The sequence below is a fragment of the Mycosarcoma maydis genome, chromosome 23, assembly GCF_000328475.2.
Source record: "Mycosarcoma maydis chromosome 23, whole genome shotgun sequence".
Lineage (NCBI taxonomy): Eukaryota > Fungi > Basidiomycota > Ustilaginomycetes > Ustilaginales > Mycosarcoma > Mycosarcoma maydis.
In genome coordinates, this window is record NC_026500.1 from 54,934 (window position 1) to 67,101 (window position 12,168).

General features: G+C 54.0%; 7 protein-coding genes and 1 non-coding gene across 8 annotated transcripts; 4 read left to right on the forward strand and 4 right to left on the reverse strand.

Annotated features, from left to right (window-relative positions):
* Positions 1 to 462: 462 nt before the first annotated feature.
* On the reverse strand, positions 463 to 2,907 carry UMAG_06372 (uncharacterized protein; the record flags this gene model as incomplete). Its single annotated transcript, XM_011394362.1, has 1 exon — positions 463 to 2,907. One exon carries the CDS (start codon positions 2,905 to 2,907, stop codon positions 463 to 465), a length of 2,445 nt encoding a protein of 814 aa, XP_011392664.1.
* Positions 2,908 to 3,358: 451 nt separating this feature from the next.
* On the reverse strand, positions 3,359 to 3,460 carry UMAG_16110. Its single transcript has 2 exons — positions 3,423 to 3,460; positions 3,359 to 3,394 (listed from the first exon to the last, which is right to left on the reverse strand). It is a non-coding gene; the product is annotated as a tRNA-Pro (tRNA).
* Positions 3,461 to 3,672: 212 nt separating this feature from the next.
* On the forward strand, positions 3,673 to 4,083 carry UMAG_10997 (uncharacterized protein; the record flags this gene model as incomplete). The annotated part of the gene is made up of 1 exon (XM_011394435.1): positions 3,673 to 4,083. The coding sequence occupies one exon, from the start codon at positions 3,673 to 3,675 to the stop codon at positions 4,081 to 4,083; it is 411 nt and encodes a 136-aa protein (XP_011392737.1).
* Positions 4,084 to 4,514: 431 nt separating this feature from the next.
* UMAG_10998 (uncharacterized protein) lies at positions 4,515 to 5,204 on the forward strand (the record flags this gene model as incomplete). The annotated part of the gene is made up of 1 exon (XM_011394436.1): positions 4,515 to 5,204. One exon carries the CDS (start codon positions 4,515 to 4,517, stop codon positions 5,202 to 5,204), a length of 690 nt encoding a protein of 229 aa, XP_011392738.1.
* Positions 5,205 to 5,433: 229 nt separating this feature from the next.
* Positions 5,434 to 6,528, reverse strand: UMAG_06374 (uncharacterized protein; the record flags this gene model as incomplete). Its single annotated transcript, XM_011394363.1, has 1 exon — positions 5,434 to 6,528. One exon carries the CDS (start codon positions 6,526 to 6,528, stop codon positions 5,434 to 5,436), a length of 1,095 nt encoding a protein of 364 aa, XP_011392665.1.
* Positions 6,529 to 7,111: 583 nt separating this feature from the next.
* UMAG_10999 (ribosylnicotinamide kinase) lies at positions 7,112 to 8,101 on the forward strand (the record flags this gene model as incomplete). Its single annotated transcript, XM_011394437.1, has 2 exons — positions 7,112 to 7,378; positions 7,463 to 8,101. The coding sequence occupies 2 exons, from the start codon at positions 7,112 to 7,114 to the stop codon at positions 8,099 to 8,101; spliced, it is 906 nt and encodes a 301-aa protein (XP_011392739.1).
* Positions 8,102 to 8,988: 887 nt separating this feature from the next.
* On the forward strand, positions 8,989 to 9,874 carry UMAG_06376 (putative Arf family GTPase SAR1; the record flags this gene model as incomplete). Its single annotated transcript, XM_011394364.1, has 3 exons — positions 8,989 to 9,012; positions 9,195 to 9,272; positions 9,407 to 9,874. The coding sequence occupies 3 exons, from the start codon at positions 8,989 to 8,991 to the stop codon at positions 9,872 to 9,874; spliced, it is 570 nt and encodes a 189-aa protein (XP_011392666.1).
* Positions 9,875 to 10,495: 621 nt separating this feature from the next.
* Positions 10,496 to 11,338, reverse strand: UMAG_06377 (uncharacterized protein; the record flags this gene model as incomplete). The annotated part of the gene is made up of 1 exon (XM_011394365.1): positions 10,496 to 11,338. One exon carries the CDS (start codon positions 11,336 to 11,338, stop codon positions 10,496 to 10,498), a length of 843 nt encoding a protein of 280 aa, XP_011392667.1.
* Between the last annotated feature and the right edge of the window lie 830 nt (positions 11,339 to 12,168).

Below are 12,168 nucleotides of genomic sequence, written 5' to 3' on the forward strand. Positions count from 1 at the left end.
TTGTAAGCTCACGCCTTGCTCTTCTGAATTACAGCACTGCACGTGGGCTTTGAGATAACGCGGCAATTTGTTTCGGCTTTTCCGCGGTGGTCACGGGTAACGCAGACCTCCAAAAAATGGCCTTCCGTTTGCTGTCATCGATTTATGTAAGGTAGCGCCGAAGTTCACCGTTTGGCGAGCGACAGCGCGGCATTCCCGAACTATTGCCGGCGTGAGAGACCTCAACTCTCCACTATCACTCACGACTAAAGCAGCCAATGGACTCTGCTTGAGCTTGTCCCACGCGGCCAGAGGCTTTTGGGCCAGGTTTGTCATGCCTGAGAACCTTCTGAGTGTCAAGATTCCTGCTGGAGGCGCGCTTGCTGTGATTGCTTCGAGAGGTTGATATGGATATATGAAATGACAAGCGAGATCGCCAACTTGGTACAATCACATTCAATATCGAAACTGAGCCGCCGAAGATCAATAGCCGCCACGGTGCAACTCGATGGCACCCAAGATGAGCAGCGCGAAGCCAAACGGAAGAACCGCAGCAAAGACGACTACATCCTGGTAGATGCGCTTTCCACGAGTGCGCCGCTGCATTTCGCGCTCCTTGCGTGCCAATAAGATGGTCGTGGCTTCGTCCATGTCGTCGCTGTTCTGCTCGGTGAGATGACTTGGGATCGAGGCCGACTCTTGGTCTAAATGGATTGATGTACTATGTCGGTTCGAGCCGTGTAGATGAGTTGCCGACACGCCGACTGTAGCTGCTGCTTGTTGCCCGTGCTCGTTCGTCTTAGGCTGCCTCGCTTCAGACAGATCCTCTCCTTGCTCATGCAGGTCGCCTAGCAGCGGCTGTCTGTCGGCTCCTCCACCGTCTCCCTCTCGAGATCCAAAAAGGAACCGACGGTTGCGTGCCAACAGGGAGAGTGGACCGGAAAAGTAGGCTGACGCAGTTTTTCCAATCTCGCTTGCAAAGGGCGGAAGGATGGCTCTTGGACGTCGGATGTGGAAGAGGATCATCCAGACCAGACCAGGCATCACGAAGCCGACGGCGGCCCCCATTAGTCCAAGCACCTCGGCAGCTCGTGTGAATCTTGCTTCTTCGCCTTCTTTCTCGCTCCTTCGGAAGCCTCCGGCACCAGAGAGGTAGGCGCTTGAGGCAGTGATTCCCCATAGCAACACGCCCGCAAGGGCATTCCTGGCCGGCTTTCCCCACTTTCGCTTCCATTTTCCAATGGATGACCCGCCCTGCGCCGCATTGCTCCCTGTCGCTTGTGGCCCGACTGCAGACGCACTGGCATCTGCATCGTCCACTGGAAGCTCGATGGGTTGTTGGCGCCTGCGCAGCGGGTTCAGGTTGAGCAGCCGCAGCAGTCGACCCCAGGAAGAGCGCGCTGTTGTCAAACAGATGGCCAGATGTGTGGCAAGGATCGCCACGAATAGAACCCTGGCTACATTGATCCAGTCGTCGTTGCTCGGAAGCGATGCAAACAAATTGGGATGCACATCCTTGCGCAATTTGCCCTGCACACCGTTCACCCCGGCCACGATACCAAATAGGATAGCCATGACAATGATGAAGAAGACTTGTCCCGCTTGTGCGCCGAGAAATGCTTTGACGTTGGAGCGCGACGTTCCGATACGTCGCAGACTACGCTGATGCGCCAGAATTTGCAGCGGACAAGCGCTCAACGTCAAGAGCGGTAGCAGTGAGATAGGCGCCCAGATCGAGGGCGGATAGAATGGGTTCATGTTCGGGGATCGGCTGCGTCTTTCGGTGTCGTACACACCTTTATAGTGCACATCTGATACCGTGTGGTGAAAGGTCGAATCGGTCCCAAGTGGCGGTGATCTGGCGTAAATCTTGACGAGGACGATAGTTACAATAATCGGGTAAAACGCCAACGAAAAAAATGTGTTGAGGCGGATGATGTTGCGCTTGGCAAGCGGAAAGATAACCAGGGGCACCGAGATGAGGCCTCCAACCACCAGTGTCACAAACGCTCGATCGTGAAGCGGCACGCCCCTGGGTGCATAGTTAAAAAACACTTGGAGGAGCAGGTCGGCAAGCGCAAAGTAGCCAATGATGGCGCTTCCGGTTGCATACAGTGCCAGCAGCAGTCCTGATACGACCCTGCCAAGACCACCCTTCCATGGCGTGTACCTGCCGAAACTCGCTCCTACGATCGCTTCAATGGAGCTGCCATTGACGTATCGACTGAGAACGACCCATAGGCCACCACCGACACCGCCAAGCACTGCAACTCCCACCAGCGCTACGATGCCTACCGGTACCCCGGTGCGTGCAAAGTAGTGCGGCATGGAGAGTAGCACTGCAGGATGAAGGCTGGCGGAAAAGAGGTTGGCGGAGACATGAGGAGCCGAAAGACTGGCTGGTGTGCTCGGGTTGGTGAGGAGCTTCCACCATATTCTGCGATGCTCTCTAGATGGTCGCAAAGACTGGAGCACTGACTCGGACTGCCCTCGTTTCACTTTGCTCCTCCTCCTCCGCGCCGCGCTGTTGCCTGTAGCGGCAAGGGGCAAGGTTCGATCTTCATGCAGAGCTGCCTGTCCTTGACCCTCTTCATCGCTACTGTCGTCCCATGCTTGACCTACTTCTATACGGCCTTTGCGCATGAATGCGTCGAACTCGGACGCCCCATCACTGTCGGCTTCTTCGAGCTCGTCTGTGTCTGCAGGCCGTGACAACGGTCGCAGCAACGCAGTTCGAGAAGATTCAGCGCCCGTATCACTGTAAACAAAGCTCCTAACGTCGCCCGTCGATCCATTGGTGGAGAAGGCGATGGGTTGCGAATCGTCGTCGATGGGCTCATAGTGGTGGATAGAGAGATGCGACGGCTGCGTTGAGACGGTGGGATATTCAGCCTCTCCCCCGCGCTTTGGGGAAGGAGAGGTCGACATGGTGTAAGCGCTCCGTTGGTCTGTTGGAAGGAATCAAGGAAGACGTCTTTCAGCGCTGCCTCCTGTTGTTTGCTGTGTTCTTGTGATGTTCGAGAAGCAGGCTGGTGGCTGTCCAGAGGCGACGATATCAACCCTTTTCGGATCACTTTACGTTGAGTCACGAGTCGTGAGTGGAGCAAAATCAGAATCTAATCCTTGAATCACGTTGGTCTGTGCAATACTTTCCTCACAGACTCCCGAATGACGAACGAACACTTTGTGCTTCTGAACACGAAACTAGACACTCTACGCCCGTGTGACCATCAATTCTGAATCACGAATGACGAATGTACAGTCGTGAGTATTTCTCTAAAAATCGAAAGAGAGAAACAAGGCACAAAAACATCACGCATGTACAGTGTTTTGCATAAAGCAATGCGTCAGTAAAATTGTTGGCCGCAGCAAAAAGTTGGGGGCCAACCCGGAATCGAACCGGGGACCTCTGTCAACTTAGTGCAACCTCAGATGAGGTAAAGCCCTAAGACAGCATAATAAGCCACTATACGATTGGCCCACGAATAATTTGACAAATGGGGCTGTGTATTATTATCCTATAGTTCTTTTTTTCCGCAAAATGGATAGTCCTTTCCTATATCATTTATGTTATCGACGTAAACTAAGCTTCCTTCAACAACCCCGAACGTCCACTCCCACCGGGCCCTTCCCTCTGGCAACGTACGACTCCTTCAGCAGCGTATCATAACCACCGATTTCTTTGCGCTCACCATGCCGGACGGAACTACCACCCCGACCGAGGCTCTTCTCGATCAGCACGTCGTCCACCGGCCCGCTGCCGCACCTCAGCTCGGCGACTCCTTCGTCACCCCGCCTCAGGAGCGCTACATGCGTCTTCGCAGCGTTCCGGCGCCAACCCAAGACGTCAAAGAAGTCGAGCATATGCTACCTCTTCCGCCTCACCTCCTCGTCAAGGAGACTCGCGCTTTGGAACCCGAACAGTTCGCCGTCTTCGACCCGAGCTCAGGCGATGATGTCGAGCTTTTCTGCCGTCGTATTCAGGACATGGCGTACGTCAAGGGCTCAGTCGCTGTATGCGAAGTCCTACCGCGGTGCCTGCATAATAGCGCCATGTACTGGTACATGAGCCTCGACGAAGTCGACCGGACGCAGATGCGCTAACCGACGTCTGGATTCGCCTCTTGCGCGAACGCTTTGGCATCAGCATTATTGAGGCTTACGACGAGCTCGTCTCCCTCGATTACGACATCAACACGGACTACGACGCTTATTACGAGCGTAAGATCCGTCTCGCCAGGCTCGCGGGCATCACGAATAAGGAGCTGATCATTCATCACCTCTTCAGAGGCCTGCCATTCGAGATGCGGATGGCTCTCGCTTGCTGGCTCGAAGGCTCTGACGCCGGCAACCTGAACCTCTTCCGCCGCCGTTGCCGCGTCCTGCGATCAACGCTTCTCACCAAGCGTTCCAACCAGCATTTGTACTAGTGCCCTAACCAGGCGCCGAAGTCGAACGTCCAACCCTGGCACCCAACTAACGGCGCCAATAATCGCTCAACCTTGCAACCTCGTGCTCTCACCGATCGTCCAGCTATGCGCCAGCGCTACGATTCCATTCACGCGCCGCCACCCAGCCTCTCGGTAGGCGACTGGGACTGGCTCGAGCTTTACGACGGTTACTCGCTCCCTCACTCCCTTGCTCCCTTGCTCCCTCACTCCCTCACTCCCTCACTCCCTCACTCCCTCACTCCCTGCTGCCGCCCGATCTCCGTCCAGGCGTTCAGCGGGTCGACTCTTACCCCATCAAGCGAGTCGTCAGCACCCCCGCATACGAGCTCGACCTGCCGTCCTCAAGTCGTCTGCATTCGGTACTCTCGATCCAGCACCTCGAGCCTTACATATCGTCCGACAAGCCGATCACTTCCGCGACGATCGCAGCGATCCTCAAGGAACGTCGAACACGGCGTCGTGGCCGTCAATATTTGGTCCGTTTCGACCACGCTGGACACGACAAGTGGGTGCCGGAAAGCACTGTCACCAACCCAGCCGTGCTCGATCGACCCTGACGCCGGCTTCTCGAAACGGTTTTGGGTTGGTCCGTATCTGCACCGCACCTCGCCCCGAACTAGCATCGTCCATGTCGCTCCTCACTCATATCCTTTCTCGTTCGTAGTCTCGTCTCTTCGGAGGGTCAGTGTCACATGCGGATGTCTTCTCGCACGTGACATCCGACATGACCTCACCCGAGTTCCGACATGTAGTCGCAGGCTAGCTATCGGCTAGCCTGCTTCTCACGTTTCTGTCTCGCAACCCATCATCTTTATCTCTCGTCATCTCGTGCATGTACGCACAAGCGTGACAGTTTTCTTCTAAGCTACTAGATCGACGTAGTCATTGAAGGTCACGCGGTGACTTTTCATCAACCTGTGAAGCACACGCTCTCCAGGCTGCATTGACTATTCTCATGGTTGATTCCAGGGGATTGTGGTTGTATTAGGTGGTCACCTCAGCTCTAGTGCTTTGTGCGCGAGAGGATGTTGGCGCTCGGCACGCCAGACCAGCGGCGCTTCTCGGCATCGGCAAGGCTGGCCACCATGTCCTGCACAAGATCCTTGAGCTGGATGTAATTGAGGCCGAGCTGGCGTGTAGCTTTGGAACCGTCGAGCCTGTTCTGCTTGACCGATGATCCGGTGCCTTGCTTGCCAGTGGGGACCTGCTTCTTCCATTCGACAGGCACGCTGCTGTCGTTATGGATGATGTCGACCACGTCCTGCCAGACAAAGGAATTGAGAGACACAGCAAAACGGTTGCCACCGGCGTCGTCGCGGACAAGAGACTCAACATGTGCATACGCGACATCGCGAACATCTACGCAGCTCCCGGAGGGCGTAAGCAGGTCATCTTCTGTCTTGGACCCGTGCAGCAAGCCCCACACGAAGCCAACAGACGTGTTGAGCTTCTCAGGCGAATTGACCTGGTGGATGATGGGGCCGAAGACGAGAGGAGGGTTGATAGTGACTAGGTCCCAGCTGGGCTTGTTCTCCTCGACAAATTGCCACGCAGCACGTTCGGCCATGGTCTTGGATGCGCGGTAGGCATCAGATGCGTCCTGGTCCTTGCCCTTCTTTTCGACGTTCTCGACGCTCGAGATGTTCCAGTCCTCTTCCGTGTAGACAATAGTTCCCCGACGTGTAGAGTCAAGAATGGCGGCATAGGATGAGGTGATGACGACGCGCTTCACGTTGCTGCCGTGTTTTTGAATAGAGGAGAGCACGTTGCGTGTGCCGTTGACGGCTGGGTTGATGAGCGTTCGCTTGGGGTCTCCCTCGATGTTATAATGGAAGGGCGAGGCGGTGTGGAGAACAGCGTCGACACCCTGGACGGCATCATCAAAAGCACCTTCCTTTTCGAGGTCCTCGGCGATGGTGTAGCTCAGCTTGTCGCCGTACTTTTCAAAAACATGCTTGAGGTAGTTGCCCTTGTCATCGGAACGGACTGTTGCTCGCACATTGTGACCGCGTTCTAGCAGCTGATAGATTGTCCAAATGGCAATGAAGCCAGACCCTCCGGTAACGAGCACATGTGATTTAGGCTGAATGGCCGGCATTGTCGACAATGTGGAAAGAGAAAGTATGAACGAAAGTGAAAGTCACTCACACAAGATGAAAGTGATTTATGGGGAAAGAGGTGGGCGGGGCTAGGTCACAGAACATAAACTGACGGTCCGCCTTGGGGCAGCGCTTGCTTACTGAGGCCACCATAACGGCTTCTCACGCGGAACACAAAAGCGGCGTGTACTACACGCTACAGTCGTGAGTGTGGCTGGCTGATGTTGTGTCATGCCAAGCACTTTTGTATTGCCGTCGTTTCCTAGGGGCGTGCTGCTGAAAGAATCACGAATCCAAATTTACAGTTAAGGAACCCTCACTCACAGGGAGTTGCCTCCACACAGAATCACGAATCTAGTGTTCAGTCGCCGGCTGGTTCGTGATTCGTGATTGTGGGTCTGCACTGGCGAGGAAATTCGAGGCACACTCACGACTGTCGGCCGGTTGTCACACTACAGGATGGGCGAGATGCGAGAGCGACTCATAACTCACAGACTGACTCCAAGACCTTCACAAGCTCTGTACCCTTTCGCAGCATCGAATTCGTGCTTCTCGATATCACCTGCACCGGTTGCCCATAGCATGACGGAATCAAGCACAGGCTCGACATCAAGGATCGTTGTTGTGGGTGTTGGAGGGGCTACATGTTCTGGCAAGACGACGTTGGCCAAGCATCTGATTCAGATCTTGAATCCATTGGCAGATGCCGCCGGCTGTAGCAGCGGTAGCCACCGAGGCGGAATCACGGACGCTTTCATCCTGCATCAGGACGATTTTGCGCCGCCAGAAGCGACACTGCCGGTGAACGAGGAGTTTGGCGTCACTGACTGGGATCACCCGCCAACAGCAGTGAGTAGATCTATGGGGATTAGAGACATGTACAGATGACGGTGAACAAAGTCAGCTGAACCTTGCCAGATTCAAGATGCACAGATCGACTACAAGCGAATGTATGGAACCATCAAGCACATCAAGTCTACAGGATCGTTCCCGCCCGAATTCACGTCGCATGACCATCTCAACTCGCAGCCAGACTGTCCTATCTCTGAAACGGTCTCTAAGACGTGGAAGGACAAGTTTGGCTCTCTAACGTCATTAAACACTTTCTCAGCAGGAGACGTACGAATACTGCTTGCTGACGGATTCTTGCTCTACTACGATCCAGACGTGCGCTCGACCATGGATGTCAAGGTGTTTCTGCGCACACCACGGGCCATACTCCGACAGAGACGAGAAGAGCGCTTCGGCTACGCAACCGCAGAGGGCACCGTGTGGAAGGACCCTGAAGGCTACTTTGACAACATTGTTTGGCCGGCGTACGAGCTGGCGCATAAGGGCGTCTTCAGCAACCACGATGTGGAAAAGGGCGAGACACTATGCGCAGGTGCAGGAGAGAAGTCGATCGCTGGTGGACCTGTGGAAGGGCTGAAGGTGCTGGACACGGATCCCACACGATTTGAAGGAGCACAGCCAGGTCAAGACTCGAAGGACACGACGTTTTCGAAAGAAATGACTTGGTTGGTGGACCAGACGTGCGCTGCGATATGGGATTTCCTCACCACAAAGCTCTAATCTTCCGTGTAGACTCGATGTACTGATCAGTTTCTCAAGTGGCGTCATCCGACCAGCCTTGTAGGCTTCGCTGCCGTAGGCTTCGCTGCCTTTGCGATCATGAGCGTAGAGAAAGCATCGCATGCATACAGGAAACAGCAATTCATCTTCTATCCATTAAAACGGTGTGATAGTGCGACATCGGGCCCGATGAAAATCGATCCAAACGTGAAAATGCACGCGCCTCTTCCAATTTTAGGAGTCCCTTTAGGCTTGCTGCCCGCCGAAAAGTCAGCAGAGTACGTGTCACCACGGCGGAAACACGCTGAAATCTACGCAAAGGCCACGCACGCCACTTGGGCGAATCGTGAATTTGCTTCGTGAAACTCGTGAACACTGTCGCACCCGCGGCGCGGAGACACGAGAGCTAGCCAAGTTAGCCAGCTAAACCGTGCATGATGGAGTGTGAGGGAGAGAGTCGAAAGCGAAGAAGCGCTTAAGCGTTCGTGATTCGTGATGTGATTCGTGATTGATGATTTCACGATTCACGATTCACGATTCACGATTTCACGTTTGAAATGTGAAATCACGATTGGTTTGTGTTAAATGAGAGTTTCGCGGTTCAGCATAGTGGTGAGTGGTGAGTGGTGAGTAGGACACTGTCTCTTGCGTTATGTATGTGGATCGATCCGTGTCAATTTCGCGCTGAGCACCGTCCAGCTTTCGACATTGTTCATCGTCTTTGTCATCGTCATCACCGTCAAGTCAAGATCATCTACATCACCCTCCGTCTGATTTCTGCGCCACCGTCGGCTTCTCCACGCAGCATTTCGTATTGCTGATCCGTCGTCGATTCACGCTCGCCACTCCGCGACCCCCTTGATTTCAAGCACACAGAACAAGCCGATATGTTCATCATCAACTGGTTCTGGGTAGGTATTCCTTCAATCACGTAGGCTCACCAAGCATTCTTCAACGGCGTTGTCTTACGGATGGACACTCTAAGCGGCAAAACGCTCATGGACTGCGTGATCTTCTCAACAAGCATGACCTCTCGAAAGCCTAAACTAACCAAGGCATTCTTCTCATACCATTCACTCAACACGGCCTGCAGGACATTCTCGCCCAACTTGGGCTGGCGCACAAAAACGCCAAGATTCTGTTCCTCGGGCTCGACAATGCTGGTAAGACCGTACGTATCGTCTGAGCATCGTATGTTTTCCATACTGCTTCACGCTCACTAACATTGATCGGCTTGCCAACCTACTGGTCTCATTTGCCGCGACTCTGATACAATGACGCACCTTCCGGCTCGCTCCACAACAGACGCTTCTTCACATGCTCAAGAACGACCGCCTGGCTACATTGCAGCCCACGCTGCACCCAACCTCGGAAGAGCTCGCCATTGGCCAAGTCAAGTTCACCACATACGATCTCGGTGGACACCAGCAAGCACGTCGACTTTGGAAGGACTACTTCCCCGAGGTGGACGGCATCGTATTCCTCGTTGACACGCAGGACCACGAGCGATTTGCCGAAGCACGTGCAGAGCTCGACGCTCTGCTTTCGATCGAGGAGCTCTCCAGTGTTCCCTTCTTGATCCTGGGCAACAAGATCGACGCTCCCGGTGCTGTGTCCGAAGAGGAGCTGCGTCAGGCTATCGGGCTCTACCAGACTACCGGGAAGGGTAAGGTGCCGCTTAAGGACATCCGTCCGATTGAAATCTTCATGTGCTCGGTCGTCATGCGACAGGGTTACGGAGAGGGCTTCCGATGGATCTCGCAGTACATTTGAAGAATGCAGACACATGGTCAATCTTGTCGTCGCGCCGGCGACTCGAGAATCGCACATCGGCACCCCGCCCCGAGTCGACGGTTGCAGCTCTAGCTCGAACTCAGTTGTGCTTCTCTTTGACAGTTGGCAAGTCTACCACCGCCCTGCTCTCTCTCCTTCTCTCTCTCTTCACGTCATCCGTATCACGAATGCTTTACTTCCCAACATCTTTCATATTCGCTTGTACGCCACCTTGACGTCAACGTCGAGTTTCGAAATGCCAAATATCAACGTCTGCAATGCTACGTGTGCCAGTGTCAGTTTGCGTGTGACTGCGGACGATCGGTGTTGGTCGATGCACGTCTCACTTTACCTGTTGAGCGCCATGATATGCGACGCGAGAGAATCAGCGAGCAACGCTGCTCAGCAGAAGCTCTTGTACGGTCGAGATAAGTGAAAACAATGCCAAAGGAACCAAGGTATGTACACGCAAGATACAAAGAGAAGTACACATTTTTGTGAGAGGGACTGAGAGCAGAATTGGGAATGCTTGTGGATGCAAAAGAGGCGGGCTGAACGGGGGTGTTCAGGGCGGTGTGCGGGGGTGGTGCGAGAGCGAGATGCTTATGGAGAGTGTCTGCTTTAAACGATGGTCTTTTTGCCCTTCTTCTTCTCGCTCTCCTTGTGGCTCTGGAACTCGACATCGCTCGTCAGACCGGCGCCGATCTTGGCATCGATCTCGTAGCCCAACACATTCACCTTGAACTGCTTGCCAATGTCGAGCAGCTTGGCTGCCAACTCGTCGGTGTCCTCGGCTTTTCTTGTCCAGATCGCGATGCGGTAAAAGTTAGCACGCGCAGACATGATAACACCCGTCACCAGCTCGTCCTCGGCACTGCTGCTGGGAGGAGCGGCGCCATTCGGAAACGGTGCCTCGAGCGTCTCACCGATGGCGGCGAGCATGGTGTAGAGCCACAATCGGTCGATCTGTGCGCGAGTCTTATCGCGTGGCAGTTGGATGCTCCATTTACCACCGTTGGTGTTGGCAGGGTCTTCCCAAGCAGGCTTGACACCTTGCTTGAAGAGGTAGTAGTTGGCCTTTTGTGGCAATTCCGAAGGTGGCACCACGTTGTTGTAAAGACCCCAGAACTCTTCCACACTGTCAAAGTCGACCACCTTGTTCATGTCGTCCCCCCAGCTCTCCTTGCTTCCACGCGCAGATGCCATGCCCTTTTGGGAGGGGTTGTCAAACCACAACGTCCACGAGTTGTACAGCGGGTGCTTGACGTTGAAGTTGTTGGCGTCCTGGAAGACGGTGCGATACTCGTTAGCATTGGCATCCGTATTTGATGGCGCGCTAGCACCGGAGGCGTCTTCCGAAGAGGTGGCTACAGCGTCACCATTGACGGTGTGGTGGACAGCCGAGTCCAGGGCAGCCTTGGCGGCATCTGCCGGTCGCTTTGGAAGGTCGGTAGTTGCCGACATTGTGATTGGGTGTATAGATGTGCAAGAACTTCTGGGTGGTTGGCTAACTCGATTCAACTAGCTGTCGAAACGGATGTCGTTGATTCGTGACGTAGAGATCAGCAGCTGATAACCAAAGATGCTCTGACCGAATGCCTTAAAGATGCTTTCAATGAGCAAGCGCTACCGAAGCCAGCAAGAACGAAAGAGAAGCGGTTAACAAAAAAATGGTCGCGCGAATCGAGCAGAGGTGGCCTGAGAAGCGCAAGAGTATGCGAAGATCCTCTCTGTGTGTGTCGACTGTGATTATGTTGATAGTAGATGCGTCGAGGACAATCGCTACAAAACAAAGATGCGCGATGAGAGGGAAAGAGATGGTGTCGGAAAGAGGAGCGAGAAGGAAAATGACGACGGCCACAAGGTTAAACGCCAAAATGGCCAGAAGAACCATGAATCACGAATCACGAATGCACAAATGAGAGCTCGAAAATCAGCGGCAGCAGCTTCGGTGTCTCGGCTGAACAGCAATCTCGCGCGACTGAAATTACGAATTCAACTCACCCACTCTAACTCTGCTTCGCTTTTCAAGCCAACCAGAAAAACTTCGCGCATTTGCGCCTCACGCGCCTAACAAATACAAAGCAGACCAGCCACATTCACGATTCACGAATCACAAATTACGCATCGAGCCTCGAGTTAATCGTGAATACAAACAGACATATCTTGGCTTTATTCAACTCTAATTGAAGCTAAAGCTCCACCGAGGATCGGGCATCCGATCTTTGACCTCCAAAGCCACACCACACTTCCCACCACACGCCATGACTTTGCAAATGTTTGCTAATGTTAGT